Below are 23,886 nucleotides of genomic sequence, written 5' to 3' on the forward strand. Positions count from 1 at the left end.
GGTCTTGAAAGTCTTCATAGAACCGTTAACTTCAGCTTCTTCAGCATTACTGGTCGAGGCATAGACTTGGATTACTGTGATATTGAATGGTTTGCCTCTGAAACGAACAGAGATCATTCTGTTGTTTTTGATATTGCATCCAAGTACTGCATTTTGGACTCTTTTGTTGACTATGATGGCTACTCCATTTCTTCTAAGAGATTCTTGCTCACAGTAGTAGATATAATGGTCATCTGAGTTAAATTCTCCCGTTCCAGTCCATTTTAGTTTGCCAATTTATAAAATGTCGATGTTCACTCTTGCCACCTCCTGTTTGACCACTTCCAATTTGCCTTGACTCATGGACCTAACATTCCAGGTTCCTATGCAATATTGCTCTGTATAGCAACGGACCTTGGTTCCATCCACAATGTGGATGTTCCATCCACAAATGGATGTTGTTTTTACTTTCTCTGTCTCTTCATTCTTTCTGGAGTTATTTATCCACTGATCTCCAGTAGCATACTGGGCACCTACCAACCTGGGGAGTTGATGTTTCAGTGTCCTATCTTTTTGCCTTTTTGTACTATTCATGGGTTCTCAAGGCAAGAATACTGAAGTGGTTTGCCATTCCCTTCTCCATTGGACCACATTCTGTCAGAACTCTCCACCATGACCCATCTGTCTTGGGTGGCCCTACACGGCATGGCTCATAGTTTCATTGAGTTAGACAAGGCTGTGGTCCATGTGATTAGATTGGTTAGTTTTCTGTGATTGTGGTTTTCAGTCTGTCTGCCTCCGATAGAGAAGGATAAGAGGCTTATGGAAGCTTCCTGATGGGACAGACTGAGGGGGAAACTGGGTCTCCAGCTTAACAACATCAAAAATACCAAATACTTGGTAATCAACAAATTATGTACATGACCTTTGCAATTTACTGAAAGAAATTAAGATTTAAATAAATGGAGATATATACCATATTCATGGATTGGAAGAATGAACATTGTTAAGACGTAAATTCTCCCCAAAATTGATTTATAAGTTAAAAGCAGTTCCAATCAAAATTATTAAAGGCTTTTTTGGTGTGATGGAGGTTGGTAATAACATATGGATTCTAAACCTTTTAAGAAAATGCAAAGCACCTAAAATAGTGAAAACAAATCTTAAAAATGAAGAATAAAGTTGCACTACCTGATTCAAACCTTAATATAGAGCTTCAACAATCAAGAATGTGAGGCATTATCATAGACAAACAAGTCAAAATAGCACAAAAGAAAGTTCAAATAGATGTATACCCAGTTAAACTGTGTACCTAAATTTATAACCATATAACCAGTTTACCAGATTTTCAATACTGGTACCACAGCAATTCAATGGGGAAAGGAAAGTCTTTTCAACAAATAGTAGGGAAAAGTTTGATAAATCATAGGAAAAACATTAATCTTGACTCCTACCTCACATATATACAAGGTATATACAGAAACTGACTTGGAATAGATAACAAATCTATTGTAAAAGTTAAACCTATATGCTCCTAGAAGAAAACACAGAAGAATATCTTCATGACCTTGAGGTAGGCAGAGACTTATTAAACAGAAACCAGAAAACACTAAACATAAAATAAAATAATAATCAAAACTAAGAGGTCTGCTCATCAAATATATCATTAAGAAAAAAAACGCAAACTATTTTTGTACCTGGAAGAAAAGTTTTGTGATACATGTGACAATCGATGTGCATTCAGAACTCCATTTAAAAGTCAGCAAACAACTTGACACTTCATAACATAAGATGAGTAGCAAATAAGTACATGAAGAAGATTTCAGATCAGTAGTCATCAGGGAAATGCAACTTATAAATGTAATGAGATACCATTTCACACACACTAGTATGGCTAAATTGAGAAAGACTGACAATACTGGATGTGCATGAGGAGAGAAACATCTGGAACCTTACCTCATTGGCTGGAATGTAAAATTGCACAATCACTTTGAAAAACTGTTTGGCAGTTTCTTATAAAGTTACATACACCTATCTTATGACACAGCAATTCCACTCCTAGATATTTATTCAAGATAATGAAAGCACAAATCTACAAAAAGACTTGTACAAGAGATGTTTATTACAGCTTTATTTATATAGTCAAAACATGCAAAACCCAAATGTCCATCACTAGGGAAATGGAGAAACAAATTCTGGGACATTTATATAATGGAACACGACTCATCAATAAAAACAAGTGAACTCTGACATGCACACAACAGGGCCAATCTCAAAAACATGCTGAGCAAAAGAGATTAGATCCTAAAGAGGATGCATTGTGTGATTCTATTTATACAAAATTCAAGAACAGGAAAATTAACTTATGGCGACAGAAATCACCTGTGGAAATAGGAATTAACTAAGAGAATAAAGGAACTTTCCAAAGTGATGAAAAATGGAAATGTTTCATATCTTATTGAGGTGATAGCTATAGGAATGCACGTATCTGTCAAGATTCATCAAATTGCATACTTAAGATCTTATTACTTCACTTTATGTAACTCTTACCTAAAAAACAAAACACCAAATCTCTCATACAGCCCCAAATACTACAGGAAAAGGTTAACGACAAACAGAAAGAGAGACAAGGGCTTTAATTTGCAGAGGTATCACAAATCAACAAGAAATAAGCAGATTAATTTAAAAATGGACAATGGTCACAGTGTCATAGAAAAATAATAAAAAGTGTTTAATAAATTCTAAATGATGCTAAAGCTTACTTCTAGTTAAAGAAATGAAAATTAAAATAAAATACCAGTTTCCACCCATCAGAGGGCCAAATTTAAAAGTCTAATAATACCCAGTATTGGTGAGACTGTTAAACAAATATTCTCATGCTTATTAGTGGAAGATTAAATTGGTGCAATCCGTGGCAGTTAGCACCATATTTATGTTATGATTTAACTTTAATTTTAGCAAAACATCATCTGTCCAATTAAGTTAGAGCTAATTGGACTTTTATTTTTTTAATTTAAATTTCATTCTATAAATTTGTTTTTGCCTTATAATTGCACATACTATATTAATATATGAAGTTCATTCCTAGCTTTTTTGAACATTTAAGTAAACTTTTTAAAAAGAGTACTTGCTAGTGGGGAGCAATTTCTATCAGATAAATTCTAAATATCTGTCTTATAATAATCTTTATGGAAAAGATTTATGCAAAGCTGTGATCAATTTGTAATGGCATATATTTTACCTGTCTATGAGTAGAGTATCACTTGTTACGATTAAAATATCCAAGAAATTTTCCAGTTCCTTGTTACGGTCACTTGTCTGTACTAGACTCATTAGCAAACAGAGCTTGAGCAAATTGTAAGTCCCAGGAGGAACAATCTGTGATGCAAAGATGTTGGCAAGTATGGCTGTAAACTTCCAGCATGAGCTGGAAGTCAGAGAGAGGAGACACCTGAAATTGTCACTAATTCCTGAAGGAACTGAAAGTAAATATTAATACACATATTAAAAAGGGCTTTAAAACAAGCAAATGGTATACAGACTAGATGTGCCACATTCAAATTATTACAACGATAATAAATTATGATTGGAGGTCACTCTGGTCTATCATTTCTACCCAAGGAACATAATAAAAGGATGCACACCCTGTGTGCCCACATACATTGCTTGTGGGTTGCAAGTAAATTCCTAATTTTTTCTTTTAAGACCTATGTCAGCAAAGTCAAATCATGAGGCTCCTGTATCACAGTGTTTCCTTTATATTTCTGTGTTTGAAACAGTATCACATTTAGTGAGGGCTAAAAAGCAGAACTGAATATTCTGCTTTAGTGAGGGCTAAAATCAGTCCTGAATATTCTTTGGAAGGACTGATGCTGAAGTTGAAACTCCAGCACTTTGGCTGGCCACCTGATGTGAAGAACTGACTCATTTGAAAAGACCCTCATGCTAGAAAAGATTGAAGGCAGAAGGAGAAAGGGATGACACAGGATGAGATGGTTGGATGGCATCACCGACTCGATGGACATGAGTCTGAGTAAGCTCCAGGAGTTGGTAGTGGACAAGGAACCCTGGTGTACTGCAGTCCATGGGGTCGCAAAGAGCCAGACACAACTGAGTGACTGAACTGAACTGAACTGAACTGAAAAAGCAGAACGGGATACATTTGAATGCTTCTGTTAAAAGGGAAGATTTATACCCTACTACTTTATCATAGCGGAGAAGGCAATGGCACCCCACTCCAGTACTCTTGCCTGGAAAATCCCTTGGATGGAGGAGCCTGGTGGGCTGCAGTCCATGGGGTCGCTAAGAGTCGAACACGACTGAGCGACTTCACTTTCACTTTTCACTTTCATGAATTGGAGAAGGAAATGGCAACCCACTCCAGCGTTCTTGCCTGGAGAATCCCAGGGACGGGGGAGCCTGGTGGGCTGATGTCTATGGGGTCGCACAGAGTCGGACACGACTGAAGTGACTTAGCAGTAGCAACTTTAACATAGACTGTAACATTCTAGATCTTCTCCATTCCCTTATTTTGTCCAACTCCTGAAAGGGATGAGCAATTTAATCCAACGGGTCAGTTTGGGAAGAGCTGTGCACATATTACTCAGTCCCTTTCTCTTTCCTCTTGGGCTGTCATCATGGAGCAATGATTTCTTCTATTCAGCCATGTCCATGGACTAAGGGAGGCCTACCTAGGGTAGGTCTTGTCACATTTAGGTGGTTAAATCTGCCTAATTCTAGAGTTTAGCAGGAGAAAGCACACTTCACCTACATATAAGTCATGTTCTGCTACCAAATCAGTAAATTTTAAAACATTTCATAGCAGAAAATACTGAAAGGATCTTTAAAATGTCTAGTTCATTAATGCTTTCTTTCTTCAATATTTTTATTCTTTTAATAAGTTTTTATCTTCAAAATAAGCAGAGGTGTCTAGAATCCATTGTATTTAAATTCAAATTGAAAGAAAGTGAAAGTGCTAGTTGCTCAGTAGTGAGCAACTCTTTGTGACCTATATATAGGTCTATATATAGACTATATAGCCCTCCAGGCTCCTCTGTCCATGGAATTCTCCAGGCAAGAATACTGGAGTGAGTAGCCATTCCCTTTTCCAGGGGATCTTCCTCACTGAGGGATCGAACACAGGTCTCCCACATTGCAGGCAGATTCTTTACCATCTAAGCCATCAGGGAAGCCCTAAATTCAATATGGGCCTCTGTTATTCTAGATAGCTATCTCAGTTCAGTTCAGTTCAGTCATTCGGTTGTGTCCAACTCTTTGCGACCTCATGGACTGCAGCACGCCTGCCTCTCTGTCAGCCATCTCATCCTCTGTCTTCCCCTTCTCCTCCTGCCTTCAATCTTTCCCAGCATCAGGGTCTTTTCAAATGAGTCAACTCTTCGCATCAGGTGGCCAAAGTATTGGAGTTTCAGCTTCACCATTGGTCCTTCCAATGAATATTCAGGAATGATTTCCTTTAGTATAGACTGATTGGATCTCCTTGCAGTCCAAGCGACTCTCAAGAGTCTTCTCCAATACCACAGTTCAAAAGCTATATAGTGATTAAAAAAAAAAAAATCTATTATCCGAGATTTAACTAGCATGTCTTACATTTAGATATTTGTTTGCCAAATTAAAAGAGTAGATCTGCTCTTCACTTTTGTTTACTTAGTGCTTAATTAAGTTGGAAGAAAATTATCAGTAATAAAGCAGATATTTTGGCCCCCAGCTGCCTTTGCCTCTTGTCTTATTTCTCGATTGGCTAAAAACTCAGATGAGGAAAAGGATGCTATTTTATCCAGCTCTTTTTCTCAACCACAAGTTACTTAGCATTGCCTTAGCTAGAAAACAAAGGTAAGAAAAACTTTTAGACTACTCTTTAACCCCTGGCATCTTAAAACATTCTTCTCATTGGTAATTACTTTTTAAAAAACTCTAAATAGAGTTTAGCCAAAAGAAAAGAATCATTCCTAGGGGCAAGTTTCCACATTATCCTGCTTTATTTCTTTCATAGCATTTATTATCTGAAATTGTCTTATTAATTAGTTTAGATTTATTCACTATCTACCATATGATTTAAGGGTGGGAATCTTGACTGTCCTGATCACAACTCTATCCCTAGTGTTTTGAAGAGTGTCCAGCACACAGGCAGCCAATACTTGTCTCCTGAACGAATGGATTTAAACTTGCAAGTATTGTTAAAAATGATATTAACATTTTCCTTACCTTTTGGAATGCAAAAAGTGATACTATTTGCTTCTACACAGACAGCAGTTTGTGATGTTTTTACACAGGTTGGAATTCCAATAACCTTATACTCATTTCCTATATTCATTTTATTCACTGATTCATCTAAAATTATTAAAGACAAAAGAAAATATGTGTTTACTGAATGAAACTTTTACTGATGATATGGTTCAAAGATCTAAAACCAGTAACAATTTAATAGTTCAGTTAGCTGTTAAATATTTACTTTTGTTTAGTATAACATGCATACTGAGTGACATGAATAATGTAAATTGAGGTACTTTTATTGCTGATAAATTTTGATACATCATTTTGAGCCAGTGATGAATTAACTTTAAGAAGTATGTGGCATAGCAACTAAACAGTCTCCTATAATATAGTCAAGAGTCAAAACAGGACAACTCCGTTTAAATGAAACATGTTTCCATTAAATAACAAAAATGTTAATAAAAGACTTTATAAGTAATAATTTTATTTGGGAAGAAAATTATTTTTAAAAGTATTATGTACTGTCTATAATATAGGCAAGGTGCTTTTAAACACACTATGTAATTATAAACTTTAAGACAAATATTGTTATCCCCATTTTATATAGAAAGAAACCAAGAGGTTAAGTGACTTATACAAGGCTAAAGTAGTTAACTGCTTATTCATTCAGTCATGTCCGACTCTTTGTGACCCCATGGACTGTAGCCTGCCAGGCTCCTTTGTCCACGGGGATTCTCCAGGCAAGAATACTGGAGTGGGCTGCCATGCCCTCCTCCAGGGGATCTTCCCAACCCAGGGATTGAACCCAGGTCTCCAGCATTGCACGTAGATTCTTACCATCTGAGCTACCAGGGAAGCCCAAGTAGTTAAGTAGCCGAATTGAAATTCCTGTCTGGGTCTGCTCCTGTCTAAAGTCTACCCACAAGACACTTTACTAGGTTCCTCTCACCTTTATGGATTGAGCAAAGCCTTTGCACAAGTTCAAAATTTATTCTGAAAAACTAAAAAATCTTGATCCTCCATTACACAGTTAGAATTTGGATGGTTGTAAAGCTGTGAAAGAAAGGCTTACAAGCAGGAGCAAGGATTAACCTCCCTCTGTGAGTAAACAGTGATCTCTGTTTCTCCCTCTCTGTTCTCTCTCTCTCTCTCTAGCTCCAAAGAGTATATTGGTAAACCCTGGGAAGAATCAGGCCCAAGACTTAAGAAAATAAAAACCCCAAACCAAATAAACAAACCAACATTCCCTCTTCCCCTACCCCCTCAAACCCCTGAGGAAAATTAAACAAATCATTTTTCAGCTGTTCCCTGGACTCTTAGAGTTTGGTGAACGTATCCTGAGGTCAAAAAAGGATCAAGAGAAAGGCTATGAGACTGGGAAGTCTGGGTATCTCTTCTGATAATCCCAAAGGCCTCCTTTTATTAGTTTAATTTTAAAAAATTCATTTGGGTTCTATTAAAAGTTTATTTGAAGAAAGGGTTTTCTACTAAAATATATGTTGGATAGTCACTTATATTTCTATATTGTAATGTATGGTTTGTATTTAGTAGAATTAAGTAGTTAAAATAATAGACTTTGCAGCTAGAATGCCTGAGTTTGAATCATGACTATGTCATGTACTAGCTGTGTAACCTTGGAAAAGTTATTTAACTTCTCTGTGCATCCATTTCCACACTGTAAATGGAGACAACAATTGAAAGAGTTGAGAGTTGCTCTGATTAAATGAGTTAATATACGTAAAAGTGTCTGGCACACAATACTTGGTATTAAAAATTATAGTCATCTGGGCTTACATGCCTGCCTTGTCCTTGTCAAGCCATGGTGAAAAGAATTCTTGTTTGAGTCTCTACTTTCCAAACTCTTGAGTTCCCCACACATGGTTGCATCCAAAATCTCTCTTTAAAAACAGTTTAATTCTTCCAATTTTAGCCCAAGAAAAGAGGCTGAACCCATCCTCATTTTCACAATTCTGGCTTCTTAATGAAGACTCACTCTTCCCTGGGTGATTGATACTGATAACGATTTCCTCCTTTATTGTAGAATCTGTCTACTCACAGGTCTTAACCCATGGAGTTCATTCATTTATTGAATGAATTTACTTACTAAATTTTTACTATGTGCAGTAAAAATTCACGTCCTACCCTCATGAACATTATATTTTAAAACATTAACTCCAATACTTACATAAGACATACACACACAATAATGGGAGATTATTACTGTAAATAACTGTCACCCTGAGATTTAACATAGTGCTTCATAGCATGTGCTAATATCTTTTTAAGTGAATGTTGTGTGACTGAATAAATAATTGGTACATTAGCTGTATATGACTCTAAAATATTTAAGAAAGAGAAGACCTATGATTATCAAGCTATACAAGTACCATGTATAAATACCATGTTTATACCATGTATAGCAAGCATAAAGTCAAGTACATTTTAGTGCAAACAGGTCTTACCTCTGAGGAAGACTGTAAGAGATTGAAACCTAAATGGCTGGTTGTTACAATATCCTTGAAAAGCATGAAGTGACTTTGCAGTAATTATTTCAACTATCTGTTTATCTGAATGCAAAAAGCAAAAAAGAATTAGTTATTAGGATATATATTCAATTTAATTTCTACATTAAAATATCAGACATTATTTTAAAAATTATAATTATAAAACAGAAATGCATTTTACCACCAAGTACTCTAAATTTTCTGTCTTCTTGAAGTGAAGATGAACATAGATTACACAAAAAGTCATTTCTTACTGTTGCAGATTCTGTAGCACCAGGTACATGCACTCTTATATACTGAAATCCTGAAAGAAAACAGAGTTAAGATAAATTTGCCTTCAGATTTAGCTTTCTATTTTCAATCCTTTCGTCGTGTAGTGAAGTTGCTCAGTTGTGTCCGACTCTTTGCAACCGCATGGACTGTAGCCTACCAGGCTCCTCCCTCCATGGGATTCTCCAGGCCAGAGTACTGGAGTGGACTGCCATTTTCAATCCTTTAAAATGAATCTAATTCAACATATAATTAAATTGGGTTTGGATGTGAGTTCACAGCAGTTCAATGGCTATTTTTTGCCAGGCCCTGTGCTAAGGCACTGGTTTTATGGATATTTAAATACACAATTTCAACAGGTGGTGACCAAAAACAGACAATTTCAATACAAAGTGTTCGGAGAGAAGACAGGAGGGGCAACCAACCCAATGAGAGGTGGGGATGAATGGAAAAGTTGTCCTGGAGAAAGACTGAATGGAGTTAAGTCAAAGGGTTGAGAGAGGACATTATGTGGAGAGGGAACACCATGAACAGTCATGAAATTGTGTGAGAGAACAAGTACATCAGCAACACAAGTATACCTATTAAATTACAGGGGAGAGGTGGGGAAGAAAGAATGAATTTCAAGGTTATACAAAGTAGAATTGTAAACACTGTGAAAGTCACTCAGTCAGGGTGCGACTCTTTGCAACCCCATGGACTGTATATTCCATGGAATTCTTCAAGCCAGAATACTGGAGTGGGTAGCCTTTCCCTTCTCCAGGGGATCTTCCCAACCCAGGGATCGAACCCAGGTCTCCCGCATGGCGGGCAGATTCTTTACCAGTTGAGCTATGAGGGAAGCCCTTGTAAACATTGAAAGTGAAAGTCAAGTTGCTCAGTGGAGTCCGACTCTTTGCTACCGTATGGACTGTAGCCTGCCAAGCTCCTCCATCCATGGGATTTTCCAAGCAAGGATACTGGAGTGGGTTGCCATTTCCTTCTCCAGGGGAACTTCCCGACCCAGGGATTGAACCCCGGTCTCCCAGACTGCAGACAGACTCTTTACCATCTGAGCCACCAGGGAAGCCTAGGAGACACTAAATTTTATCCCATCCTTTTTATGCTATGAATGTTTCATAACTAATTATAAACATGATTTAAGACTAAACAATAAATTATTTTGATTTTACATTTTAATATTTACCTTTTGAAAGAGGGCATGCTTCATCTGAACAAAGAAATCTTGCACCTTGTGTATACTTGGTTACAGTTGTCATTGCAATCACAATTCCTTGCATTGTATAAAATCTTTGAGATGTATAATCACGTGGAAACTCACAAAGATCAAGACAATAACTTGGCAGAGGAGGTAAATGTGTTAACTTCAGCACTATATTAATCTAATAAGAACATAAAAAATAGTATTAATAAAAAGTGCAGATCCAATTGGACTTGCATTACAATATAGTAAATATATTTGTAGGGTAAGTCAAATGAATGATTTGTTAGTATTAGGAACCAATCTTTTGAGCATTAAGAGAAAAGATATTTAAATGTAAAATTAAAATGCAAAATCCTTTTAATCTGATATTTTAATTAAAAGTATTATGAACTATTATCTTTCTTTAAAAACATATATTTCTGTAGAAAATAACAAAATTCTGTAAAGAAATTATCTTGCAATTAAAATTTAAAAAATAAAATAAAATCAGGGAAAAGTTAAAAAAATATATATATATATATACACATTTCCTCACCATTCCCTGAAAAACTTATTTATAAAACAATGACAACCTCATAGTAATAAATACTTCTCATGCCCAGATCTCTAAATATAAATTCTCACTGAAAGGAACGAGAGCTCCTTAGGAAAAATGGTTAGTTTCAGGTCTGGGGCAGAAAAGACACTAATGAAATGTATCAAAAGGAAATAAGAACAAACTTTAAGAAGCCCCCAGTGACCAAAGTTAGAGAATATAAACATCAAAAAAAATGACAAAGATTCACTGAAACATATCAGATATATTTAAAAATTCATGTATTAATAGCTCCTCATAATTTAAAAATGGAAAAACAAACAAAAAATATTGTTCATCATTGGAAGCTGCTATATTTCAACTTATCACTCCAAGAATTTATAAATGGAAAGAATCAAACATTTCTTCTGCTTTTCCTGTACAAATTGTATTGCAAGGTAATTAAACAGTTGATGAGAAAAACTTCTCTTGCAGGATAATTTTAGCTAATAAACATTGAAAGTTTTCTAAAATCTGGAAAATCACAATTTTGCAACTCCTAATGAAATAACGGAATCTAGGCAACGATTCAGGAGATCTGGGTTCGATCCCTCTGTCAGGAAGATCTCCTGGAGAAGGAAATGGCAACTGGCTCCAGCCTTCTTGCCTAGAGAATCCCATGGACAGAGGAGCCTGGCAGGCATGCAGTCGCAAAGAGTTGGACACAACTAACACACACACAGGCAATGATTATCAATGACTACAAAAACTGAGGTGAAAACTGACTGTGTTTTGGAGGGGTCAGACTGACATCATCTGCACCCACTGATCAATTGTGGCATTGCTAAAAGTGGGACCACAGAGAGGGCACTTCTAATGTAGGGCAGTATGAAACATGTGACACTATAATATATTCTTGTCAAAATGAGTTGAATTTGAATCTAAGCAAGTATAATATTTAGAAGCAACTGCTATTTTTCAGAAATATGGGGTCTAGGGAATAAGTTAAATACCACATTAACATAATCAGACAAGCCCAGATTATAAGACATTTTACAGGACAACTAACTAGCTTCTTCAAAAATTCAATGGCATAAAAAGGGAGGGGAAGGAAATGCCTCTAGATCAAAAAAGACATAGTGAGATAAAAGCACCAGTTATAATGTGTACATCTTGTTTTGATTTTGACTTGAACAAATCAGCTGTGAGAGATTCTTGAGAATCCCAATTGGGCAAATTTAAATCTGGGCTGGACAGGATATTAGATGATACTAAGAAATTACTGTTTTTTGTAAGGGGTAATAGTGTCATTGTGCTTATAAAAGAAAAATGTTCACAATTTTTAGAGGTTGATACCTACCAAAGTATGTAGGGGTGAAATATCAAATGTATTTTAAAGATTTGCCTTAAAATATTTCAGAAAAAAACTGATGATGCAGGTATGGCAAAATATTGCAAACTATTAAATCTGAGCAATAGATAATATGGAGGTTCATTGTATTATTCTCTTTATTTTAGGGTATGTTTGAAATGTTTTATTATTAAAATGTTTAATATAAGTGATAAGTTATAAGTGATAATGCAGGAAGTAAAGATGTGTATGTAGTCCACTGAACTTTGAAAAAATGTTTTAATAAAAAATATATTTTAATATAAAAATATTTGTTTACAAGTTATCCTGAAAGTACTATACCTTAGTTTTCTTTGTTCAATTTAACTAAAACTTACTTGAGTTTCAGTCTGCAACTGTCCAATTAGTGAGAGAGTCTTAACAGCAATATAACAGACCTGTGATTTCAAACAAGAAAACCAAAGAAGTTATGGAAGATTCCATGTGGCATAAAATTATTTCTTTCTTTAACTTACTGATTGAAAAACTTGAGCAGCTTTTAAAGGCTGGTGTAAAATGTGATTTCCAAGTTCAGCATCCAATTCAACAATATCAGAGGGATTTATTAAAACATTGAATCGATAGACAGCATAACTTTGTTTTGAATCTGTAAAAATACACAGATTTAAAAATGAGGTTAGTTATATGTAGGGCTTTATTTTAAAGTTTCTAAAATAAAGTCACCTTTGCTAAACATACCGTTGTAGTATTTGCAATCATCTATGAACTTCTGGAGGCCTCCACTTCTGTCAAGATAGATAAGGGCTGCCTCTTTCATTTTTAGATTTGACATTTTCTTCTAGTTAATGATTCTTCTCTTTTACTAACTGCTTAAATCAAAATTGCTAGTGAAGACTACAGAGACTGATACTCATAGAAAATATAAGAAAACCTAGAAATAAAATAAAATTTACATTTAAGGACATAAAATAAAACTGTTTACACTATTAAAGGTAAAACTGAGAGTGAAATAAAATGAGGTAAAAATTCCCACTTAAAAAAATTCCTAGGAGTTCCCTAGCAGCCTAGTGGTTCGGATTCTGAGCTTTCATTGCCTTGACGCAGGTTTAATCCCTGGGCAGGGAACTGAGATCCCACAAGCTGAGCAGTGCAGAAAAATCCTACCCAAAGGGAAACCACACTTCGGCTTCTTTTGCCAAATGATATTTTATTCAAGACTAGGTTATGAAATTCTTCACAAGATTGCAAATTTAAGAACAGGATCCTAAAATGTCTCTTTACAGAGTAAGTATACCAAAATACACTTGTTGAAAAAAATATTAGATAATGAGGTCCTAGCCTAAGGGATCTGAAAACCTGGTTCTAAATCCAGAGTTTTCTAGTTGCTGTAGGGAAATCACTTGACCTCTCTTGGCTAAGTATCTTCACCTGTAGGAAATTAAGGGGTTGTATTAGATGATAAGGCCTCTTTTGGCTTTACATTTTTTATCAGTGACCAACATAAAACATTAAACCATAGCAATGAGAGTGGAATACATAAAATTAATTTAAAGATAGATAGCAAACAAAAATTGGAAACAATATATGCCAAAAATTCTTTTAGGTGCTAGGGATAAGATGATTAAGATTGAATTCTGCCTTCAATGAGGTGCCAATTTAGAGAAGTAAAAAATAATGACTATCACATTTACTCATTATCAAATATTTATTGGGCATTTGCTATTTAATGGATATCATCCTGTCCTAGGCACTGGGGATACAAAGATCAGTAAAATAAGTTCCCTATTGTTCCAAGAGTACAGTGAGGGAAAGCAGACATGTAAAAAAGTTAAAATTCTGTACAATTTATGTGCTATAAGAGAAATATTAATGTACTAGACAGCACAGAAGGAACTGTATATGAAAGAATTCACTAAACTTGGGGTCTTCCTCGTGTAGGGGTAATAATATTTTCTATTGTTTTAGGACATTTTGATTTAATATCGTTGAGTCATAGACATTTAAAGGTGACATTTCAGTAACTGGCGGATTGTTAAGTGAGATTTCAGTAATTGGAGGAGAGGTGAAGAGAAGAAAAAGTTTTTCAAGGATAGAGGTAATCTCTCTTCTCCCAATTTTCACGCCTACTCTATTGACTCCACACCCCTGCTACTTGTTCAGCTCATTTTCCAAAGCCAGACTGTCCTTTTGGCTAGTACATGGAGGGCGTGGGGGTGGGGGCGGGGGTACATGGAGGGCGTGGGGGGGGTACATGGAGGGCGTGGGGGGGGGGGGGGGTACATGGAGGGCGTGGGGGTGGGGGTGGGGGTACATGGAGGGCGTGGGGGTGGGGGTGGGGGTACATGGAGGGCGTGGGGGGGGTACATGGAGGGCGTGGGGGGGTACATGGAGGGCGTGGGGGTGGGGGGGTACATGGAGGGCGTGGGGGTGGGGGTGGGGGTACATGGAGGGCGTGGGGGTGGGGGTGGGGGTACATGGAGGGCGTGGGGGGTATATGGAGGGCGTGGGGGGGGTACATGGAGGGCGTGGGGGGGGTGGGGGTACATGGAGGGCGTGGGGGGGGTACATGGAGGGCGTGGGGGGGGTGGGGGTACATGGAGGGCGTGGGGGGTGAGGGGGGCGCCGGCAGGGAGGCGGGGAACTTCAGAGTTTATTTCTCAGTGCCCCTAATCTAAATAAAACGATCTCAAAGTGAGTGTTGTGTTCAGAACGTTCCATGTGTTTCATCAGACCATAATTTGGAGGCCGAATAATGGGAGACTGCTAATAATGAAATGTTTCGGTGAAGTTCAACAGGGTTGAAAAATTTGGAAGTCCATAATGATTATACAGACAAAGGGAAATCATCAAAGTTTTTAACAGGGGAGTAATATGGTCAGATTTTTATTTTGGACATCAGTGCCTGCTGCCAGAGTAGAAAGAGGGGTTGGAATAGAGGAATTCTATGATCAGTTTCTATTCTTCGGAGATGCGTAGCCCAACCTAGGGCATTAGGAATGAAAGAGAATGGAGGAGATGGATTCTAGACTTTTAAAAATTTCACGCCGGTCTTACTGGTGTGGGTGGATGCTGCTGCTCTAATAGAATACCAAAGTCGGGGGAAGGGTGGGGAAATGACAAGGTGAAATTCATTTCAGATATGCTGACTTTGATCGGTTCTGAGGACGTCCAGACAGACAGAAGAATTAGGGCGACGTAAACTAGGGCTTGGCCTTCAGTAATTTTAAAAAGACCAGAGATAACGCTCTGGGTATCACCGGTGTAAAGCGGAGGTCCTGAAGTACTGGCATTATCAAGGAAGCAGACCGTGGAGGAAAAGACATGGAACCCTTTGGGAAAGCATTAAATAAGCCAACAGGGACAAAATGTGACAGGTCTCCCCACAGCCTAAAGAACTCAAGTGTTGGTTCACTAGAAACAGGCGCAGGTCGGGTCTCCTCTCCTGACCGAGTCAGCACGAAAACACCTCACAAAGTGGATGGAAGCAAGTCCGGCCTCACATCCTGAGCTCCAGGACCTCTTCCACCCACAGAGGCACTGTAGACTGTGCCTGTGGACCCCAGCCCAGCAGGGTGTGACACCCTTCCACCCACCGAACCTCTCCTGTCGCGCGCCACCTGGAGCCCGGGAGCCAGCGATGTCCTCGCGCGCATGCGCGCATCTCTGGGCCGTTGGTCGCGCAGAGCTTGCTGGGGTTGCCCCTTCCAGTCACCAGAGCACCTAGTCTGACCTGCACTCCATCTTCTTTAATATAACGGCTCTTGCTCGCTCCTTGCGAGGCAAAGAACAGAGAGAAAGATAAAAAACCGTTGGTTTTCACCCGCCAAAGATGTTCATGTTTGTTAAAAAGCTTACATAAAAATCTGGTGGGAATGCAAAATGGTGTAACAGTTCAGAAAACATTCCCTGATAAAGGACCACAGAGTTACTATATGACCCAACAATTTCGTGCCACATATTATACATATTATATATAGATAGTATGAGAAAGAATGCAAAACGTATGTTCACACAAGAACTTACATGTGAATGTTTGTAGTATTAAAGTAGCCAAAAAGTGGAAACTGATAAATGCGTAAATAAGATGTGGTATATCCATATAACATGATGTTGTCAGTTCAAAAGAATGTCTGTTCAACTGAACTGACTTTTAATACTCAAAAGAATGAGTATTAAAATGTGCCACAACATTGATAAACCTTGGAAACACTATGTAAAGCAAAAGAAGCTACATAGGAAAGGCCAAATATAAGATTCCATTTATGTGAAATGTTCAGAAATAACAAATCTGAGAGTGAGATAATAGTTTAGTGGTTTTTTGGGGCTTTAAGGGGAAATGGAGAGTGACTGCTAATGGGTATAACTTTTTTTTAAACTGTGGTAATTCACATAAAACTCACCATTTTAACAGTTTTTAAGTGTACCGATCTCTGGTGTTGAGTACATTCACATTGTGAAACCTCACCACCATCCACCTCCAGAACTTTTTCACCTTCCCAAATTGAAACTCTGTCCCCCTTAAACAGTAATTCCCCATTTCCCTGGCTCTCTACTTTCCCATCTGCCCCTGAGAGCAAGCTGGGTTCTGTCTCCATGAATTTGACTACTCTGGGTACCTCATGTAAGTGGAATCAGTGTTTGTCCTTTGTAACTGGCTTATTTCACTTAACAAAATGTATTCAAGGTTCATCTACATTATAGCATATCAGAACTTCCTTTTAAAGGCTGAATAATATTCTATTGTATGTATATACCACATTTTGTTTATCCACCCCTATAGGTGGAGAGGGAAAGGGGGATGACAGAGGATGAGATGGTTGGATGTGGCATCAACCAACTCGATGGACATGAGTTTGAGCAAGCTCCAGGAGTTGGCGATAAGACAGGGAAGCCTGGTGTGCTGCAGTCCATGGGGTTGCAAAGAGTTGGACACGACTGAGTGAACTGAACTGACCCATATAAGGTTTCTTTTTGAGGTGATGAAAATGTTCTAAAATTGTGGTGATAGTTACACATCTCTGAATAAATTAAAAGCCAGTGAATTTTACACTTTAAATAGGTGAATTCTATGGTATGTGAATTAAATCTCAATAAAGCTGTTACCAAAAAACCAAAGCTTGGGCTGAGTCCTTCCCTGTTAGTATTACTTTGAACAGTTATCAATCTTGCTGTATTTCATTGGGTTGGGGGGATCCAGGAGTTGGAAGCCTGGACCACTTTCCTTGGGAAATAATAGAAGCCACTCCTTTCAATACTTAATAGGGTTGACAAAACACCACAGACTTTGTTTGTTCCTATGGGAAAATATCATCTATGTGAGCGATGAGGTGAAGAAAATGTTTTGCTGAACTAGAAATCAATCTGCAACAGCAAAGGTCTGTTAAAACTGTCTTGTACTAAAATCCTGTGGTTATGAATACTATTTCATATGAGAAGAACTAGACTATGGGCTGCTGATGGATCTTGTTTTAAGGTAGAATCAATTCTTCTGAAAGGTATTTATTAATATATATACAAAAGTTTTGGTTAATCAGTTAACTGTAATGATTCATTTCCATGCAAAGTAATAATGGAGTTTTAAATCAACCAAGTCCAACAAAATCTTCCAATAGGTTTTTATGTATTTAGTACATCCTTTAAAGTATGTTAGACATAGAAAAAAACACTTAAAATTTTAAGTATTAAGTGCATTACTGCCTGTTGCAAATTCTCTGAAAATGAAAATATCTAGAGTCAAAATTTCATTGCTTCTGATTGCTACATTGTTGTAAATACTTACAGCATTTTATTGTTTTAGGAGATCACTGAACATCACAAACAAAATCTCAGTGGCAGGTTAAGAATTAGAAGCCTCCCAATAGGAGGCTTGAAAATTTAAAGTAGATATCCAGTGTGTAAAACTAGTATGCTTTGCAAGAAGCGACATTTAATTTTAGATACACATATAGGGCATCTGTTGGGAAGATTTATAAAGATAAATACTTTGTAAGTGATTGGTTCAATTTTGTAACTTGAATGTGGTGGTGTGAAAGAGGACTGTTTTATGCAAATCAAAGTCCTTTCCATTCTCATCCCCTCTTCCATTTTTTCCCCTTTCAGCAACTAACTACACAGGACCTGCTGTCATGCCTTTTAAAGATTTAAAAATTTTAGAGCAGTTTTTTTTTTTTTTTCACAGCAAAACTGAGCAAAAGTTAACAAGTTTTAGGTAGAAACTTATTTTTAGATCTTTCTTCCTAATATATGCATTCAATGATGTAAGTTGAATTATATCAATTCAAGCAATTATCTCCAAGCACTGTTTTCTCTTTTCTACAAATTTTGATAATTGTTTTCATTTTCATTTAGTTCAAAGTATTTTAAAATTTCTCTTGATATTTCTTCTTTGACCTATGTGTTATTATATATTATTTCATCTTCATGTATTTTGGGACTTTTCAGTTATATTTGTTATTGATTTCTTGCTTTGTTCTGTTATGGTTTTAGAGCCGACATGATATAATTTCTATACTTTTCAATCTGGTTAACTGTTTTTTATGGTCCATGATTTGACCTATCTTGGTGAATGTTCCATGTGAACTTGAGAAGAAAGTGTATCTGCTATTTTTGGATGAAGCAGTCTATAGATGTCAATTATATCCAGTTGATGGATGGTGTTGAGTTCAGCTAAGTCCTCACAGACTGCTGTCTGCTGGACCTGTCCATTTCTGAGAGGACTGTTGAAGTCTCTAACTATGATGGTGAATTCATTTCTCTCTCCTTAGTTTTATCAATTTTTGTCTAACGTAGTTTTATACTCCGTTAGGTGCCTACATATTAAGGATTGCTATGTCTCGAAGAATTGACTCCTTTATCATTCATTATGCAATGTCCTTTATGCCTGGTAACTTGCCTTTCTCTGAAGTCTCCTCTGTCTGAAATTAATATAGCTACGCCTCCTTTCCTCTGATTAGTATTAGCATGCTATATATTTTCTCCATCTATTTACTTTTAACCTGTATGTCTTTATATTTAAAGTGGATTTCTTACAAACAACATAGAGCTGGGTCTTGATTTTTGATCCATTCTGAAGAAAATCTTTTAATTGGTGTGCTTAAGACCATTTATGTTCAAAGTGATTATTGATATAGTTGGATTAATATCTATTACATTTGTCACTGTTTTCCATTTCCTGGCTCCTGCTTTTGTCTTCTATTCTTTTTTTGCCTTTCGTGGTTTTAACTTACTCTAATTTCTCTTTTCTTGGCATATTTTTTCCTTTTTTAAATTGATTGTTCTAGAGTTTGCAATATATATCTACAATGAATCAAAGCCCACTTTCAAAGAACATTAACGGCTTCACAGGATAGTGAAGTACCTTAGTGCAAACAACAAACTAATCTTACTCTCTCCCTCTCATCCCTTGTATGATGATGTCATATTACTTATGTAAAAGTATGAGTAAGCATATTTATACATTATATACATACTCAAATAACATTTATTTCAAACAAACTTAATTCTCTCTCAGATCAATCAATAAGAAAAATGTTTTTATTTTACCTTCACTTATTCCTTCTTGGATGCTCTTCCTTTACGTAGATCTGAGTTTCTGAATTATATAATTTTCCTTCTCTCTGAAAGTGAAAACGTTAGTCACTCAGTTGTGTCCAGCTCTTTGCAACCCCATGAACTGTAGTCCATCAGGCTCCTTTGACCTTGGAATTCTCCAGGCAAGAATACTGGAGTGGGTTGCCATTTCCTTCTCCAGGGGATCTTTCTGACCCAGGGATGAAACCTGGGTCTCCTGCAACTCAGGCAGATTATTTACCATCTGAGCCACCAGGGAAGCCTTTCTTCTCTTTAAAGAGAACTTCTTTTAACCTTTATTGGAAGGCAAGTCTATTGGCAACAAATTACCTCAGTTTTTGTTTGTCTTGAGAAAGTATTTCTCCTTTACCAAGCTGGTGGGCTTTTTCCTCTCTTCACTTCACTCTCTTCTTGCTATCATAGTTCCTGAGGAGAAGTCACATGTAATTCATATCTTTGTTTCCCCTGGCTTCTTTCAGGAATTTTTGTCCCTAATTTATGCCTAGGTATAGTTTTGTTTTGTGGTTTTTGCATTTATTCTGGTGTTCTCTGAGCTTCCTGTATCTGAAATTAATTTGGAGAAATATTTCTTCTATTCCTTTTTCTCTCCTTCTGGTATTCTCATTACACGTAAGTCACATCTTTCGTAGTTGTCCAACAGACTGAGTATGTTTCTGTTTCCTCTCCTCCCACCTCCACCCCTTCGGTGGGACAGGATTGCTAGAATGGACTGGACTTGGGTACTTCCCTTCCCTTTCGTCAGTTAGGCTCTGATAAAACTGCTGTGAGTCAGGTTCAGATTAACTAGTTTCTTCTGCGAGCAAGCCTTGTTAAGAACACAGTGCTCTGGCATATTTGAAAATGGTTCATTTTCCCTCCTCATACTGGAAGTACAAGGAAATGTTTTTCTTAGTATTTGTGAGAAGTTGGTTCAGCCCTGGGAGGTAAATCTCACAAAATTGTGGGGACCCCTGTGACCAGGTTCCCCTGGACTTTTGAACTCTCAAAAACTTGTGCACGTGATCGCTAGCATTTGTTATATAGGTTTTGCCACTGCTGCAGTGCCTCCTGCAGGGGTTGTCTGCTCCAGTAAACCACAGCTCTTTACACTTGGCCATCTGTCTCTCCAGTCTTAGGGGCAGCAGTTTGCCCTGTGTCCTCCACTGTCATGTGTATCCGACAAAAACTGTTGATGTTTCAGTCTGCTCAGCTTTTTATTAGGCAACTTCTAAGCTCCCCATACACGTGGAACTGGGAAAACGGAAGTCACCACAGCACATTCCTGTGCACTTGCATTGCTTAGGTGATGCTGTTTCTATCTCTTTTTCCACTTTCCCTTTGGTCCAAATTCCTGATTCACTTATCAGTAATGTGGTACAATGGCTGAAATACTAAAGATGGTAGAATAATGACTTAACTTTTATTTCCATAAGTAAAAACTGCTATTACAGGTAAGTGGCAGAAAATCCCAATTTCAAAAACAGCCAACTTCCAAACTACATACACGAGAAAATAAGTTATTAATTTTAACACACTTCATTAAAAATCATTCTGGCACTACCAAAAATGTTCCTATATACCTACTCCCACTTTTCATACAGCATGTGATATACAAAAGAATGAGTCATAAAATATCTGTGTAAAGGTCTGTACGTCTATGGATAAATCACTACAAAAGTTACAGGTATGCTAAGAGATTGGTAATGGTAAATTTTTATAGTGATAAAATTTCATAGTAATAAATATTACAAATATTTAAATCACTTTTCAAATGTTTATCATTACTGAAATTATATCCCAACAGTGTTTGCTGGCTCCTAAGTTCAAAAATTATTTTGGCATAGAAAACTTTTGAGCAGACTACTTGTTGCCAGTATCTATGTCAGTTAACACCTCCCTGTGGGTGTGCCAAATTCTGTAATTTTCAGCCTGTGCTGTAACATGACAAAGGTTCGGAAGCTCTACACTCTACCATATGCAATAAAATAAGAGATATGTATAACATGAAGAATATTGGGGCTTCTTCATTTCAACCTTTGAGTTTATTTTGGCAATAACCATGAAATAGTTCAACTATTCAAATGGCATACATTTTCTAAAAGACAGCATGCTCTGAGAAAAAAGATAATCTTGAAACTTGGAAGAGATTTTGCTCACTGAATATTAAACATGTCAGCCTATGATAATCTAGTAATTTCTGTGTAGGCCCAAATATTTAAAATGTTATACTTTTCTCCCGTACATATATGAATAATTACTGTTTGCAATGACTATTGTAACCATCACCAATTTTAAAATAATGGCAGGCATTAGATGATCATTAATCTTTTTGCTAGTTTTTATTACACTTATAAGATTTGTATTTCTTATGACCCGAGAAACATCAATATTCTATTTAAAATCTGTTGTTAAAAACATACAATATTGCACTTTAATTTTTGGCAGTTTAAGGAACAGCTGAGTAAAAAAAATCATACAAGAAACTACAGTTTTTATTTTGCTTTACAATAAGCAAAGAGCTTTGTATAAAAGCAGAACTTACAGTAGTGCCAAATAAACCAAATATTTACAGTGTTGCTATTAAAGTCTTACCTCTAAAGGAAGATTCAGTGTATTGGATGCAAATATTACTAATCTAACAAAAGTACACTCTCCCGTCCCCGCTCCTGCTGAATAACTGTAAACTAAAGGGAATTCTATAATTTCTTTCTCAAGAGAAAATTACATGAAAGAACGCTTGTTCTTGAGGCATTAAAACTGTGTCACTGAGCTCTTTCACAGTTTCCTACAAGACTTGAAAAATCTCTAAACTAAGAATCAGAACCCCAAGGTAAGCATAATTTTTAGTTTTCTGAAGATACTCCTTTTTTACAAGTACACAAGTTGGTTTTAAGTATGATTTTTAAAGGTCAATTTCCTGTACTTTTTCTAAGATAAATAAGATACTATGTATCTGCCTAAATTATTTTTAACTTTTGTTACATTGTAGTAAAACTGTATAGATTTATACTGACCCATAATTTGCTATTCTTTTAATTCCCAATTAGGTAAACAGACAGTGCAATATTCTTGTTACTTATCAACCAATTAGGAAGATAGCTTCGAACAGCTATTTGCAAAAGCAAATACCAAGATTTAGACCTACTTAACAATATATTAAATATTCAAAAGACCAAAAAGAACATAAATAGAATGTATTGGTAATATAAATACATGAAACAGAGACATTCATTTTTGGCACCACCTAAAAAAAAAATCCAGCAGTTACTTTATTTCCCTTCAGATCTTTGGGAATATTTATATTTTCTAACTATTGAACTTTCACTTTTCCTCCAGAGGAAAAATAATTCACAAATTTGAACTGGTATTTCAGAAACATAGAATTTCTTCTTGTTACTTCTTATTTGGATCTGTAGAATGAACAGTCATCCAAAGCATCAGCTAGCAGCCAGTGAATTAACTATGCTTTTATATTTTAATCCTACCAAGGAATAATTATGTCTAACAGTGATTCATTATGGAAAGATGGTTTTTTTCTTAAACAACCGTGTACCAATTGCATAGTTGTGATCAGAGAACAAAGGTCAAAGTAGAGAGCTACAAAGGCATTAATATACATTAACTGAACTGCAATAGACTGCTGAAAAACAGCTGATCTTGGGTAGATGTTAGTGTAAACCTAGAGGGGAAAAAAACAGTCATTAGCAAAAAGTTGTTTTTTTTTTTTCCCAAAAAATAGGTTAGTGCTAAGAACAACAGCTTTTAAAATTTGTTTAAAAATAAGCTTAATAAACAAGAATACAAATTTTAATCCAAAACTTAGCTCTTTGAAATGCCCTATTTTCTTGCATACAGCAGAAAATACATTTTTCATAGTTTTAAACATTACATGTAAAAATGAGGCACTAGTTAAACATATTTGAATATATTCACACAAACAGAAGTTTCCGTCTCATCTGTAGGTTTATATTTGCTTAACGGTTTCTGGAGGGCAGACTGTTCACAAAAATAAGTCTTCTGAAGGAGGCGCGTAAGAGAAACCAACAAAGGCATCATCTGCCTCGAGTACGCTGGCGTTCACTATGGAATAGTCAGAAGACACACAGACAGAATACGGAACTGTTTCTTCTGTAAACACTGCATCAAAGTTCCTGATATCATCCGGTCCCACCTAAAACATCAAAAAGCATACCATTATTCACCATATCTTTTTCTTCCCATTGATGCAGTCACCCATTAAAGCCCTCTTTGGAATCTGTCCATT

General features: G+C 36.6%; 2 protein-coding genes across 6 annotated transcripts in view; both read right to left on the reverse strand.

Annotated features, from left to right (window-relative positions):
- MCMDC2 (minichromosome maintenance domain containing 2) overlaps positions 1-14,252 on the reverse strand; it is a 37,271-nt gene extending 23,019 nt beyond the window's left edge. Inside the window, exons 1-8 of the mRNA XM_006069530.4 lie at positions 12,792-14,252; positions 12,569-12,699; positions 12,431-12,490; positions 10,171-10,366; positions 8,896-9,018; positions 8,673-8,777; positions 6,202-6,327; positions 3,221-3,458 (exon numbers count right to left, since the gene is read on the reverse strand). Of these exons, the coding sequence (XP_006069592.3) occupies positions 3,221-3,458; positions 6,202-6,327; positions 8,673-8,777; positions 8,896-9,018; positions 10,171-10,366; positions 12,431-12,490; positions 12,569-12,699; positions 12,792-12,885 (1,073 nt within the window). The 5' untranslated portion in view covers positions 12,886-14,252. The remainder of the gene's footprint in view (positions 1-3,220; positions 3,459-6,201; positions 6,328-8,672; positions 8,778-8,895; positions 9,019-10,170; positions 10,367-12,430; positions 12,491-12,568; positions 12,700-12,791) is intronic.
- A 7,690-nt stretch (positions 14,253-21,942) lies between these two features.
- LOC102392047 (serine/threonine-protein kinase Sgk3) overlaps positions 21,943-23,886 on the reverse strand; it is a 120,766-nt gene continuing 118,822 nt past the window's right edge. For all 5 annotated transcript variants that reach the window (XM_025265315.3, XM_044928721.2, XM_025265316.3 and 2 more), the window contains one exon: positions 21,943-23,793. In XM_025265315.3, coding sequence (XP_025121100.1) covers positions 23,623-23,793 — 171 coding nt within the window. In that variant the 3' untranslated portion in view covers positions 21,943-23,622. The remainder of the gene's footprint in view (positions 23,794-23,886) is intronic.

This window comes from Bubalus bubalis, chromosome 15, assembly GCF_019923935.1.
Source record: "Bubalus bubalis isolate 160015118507 breed Murrah chromosome 15, NDDB_SH_1, whole genome shotgun sequence".
Classification (NCBI taxonomy): Eukaryota; Metazoa; Chordata; class Mammalia; order Artiodactyla; family Bovidae; genus Bubalus; species Bubalus bubalis.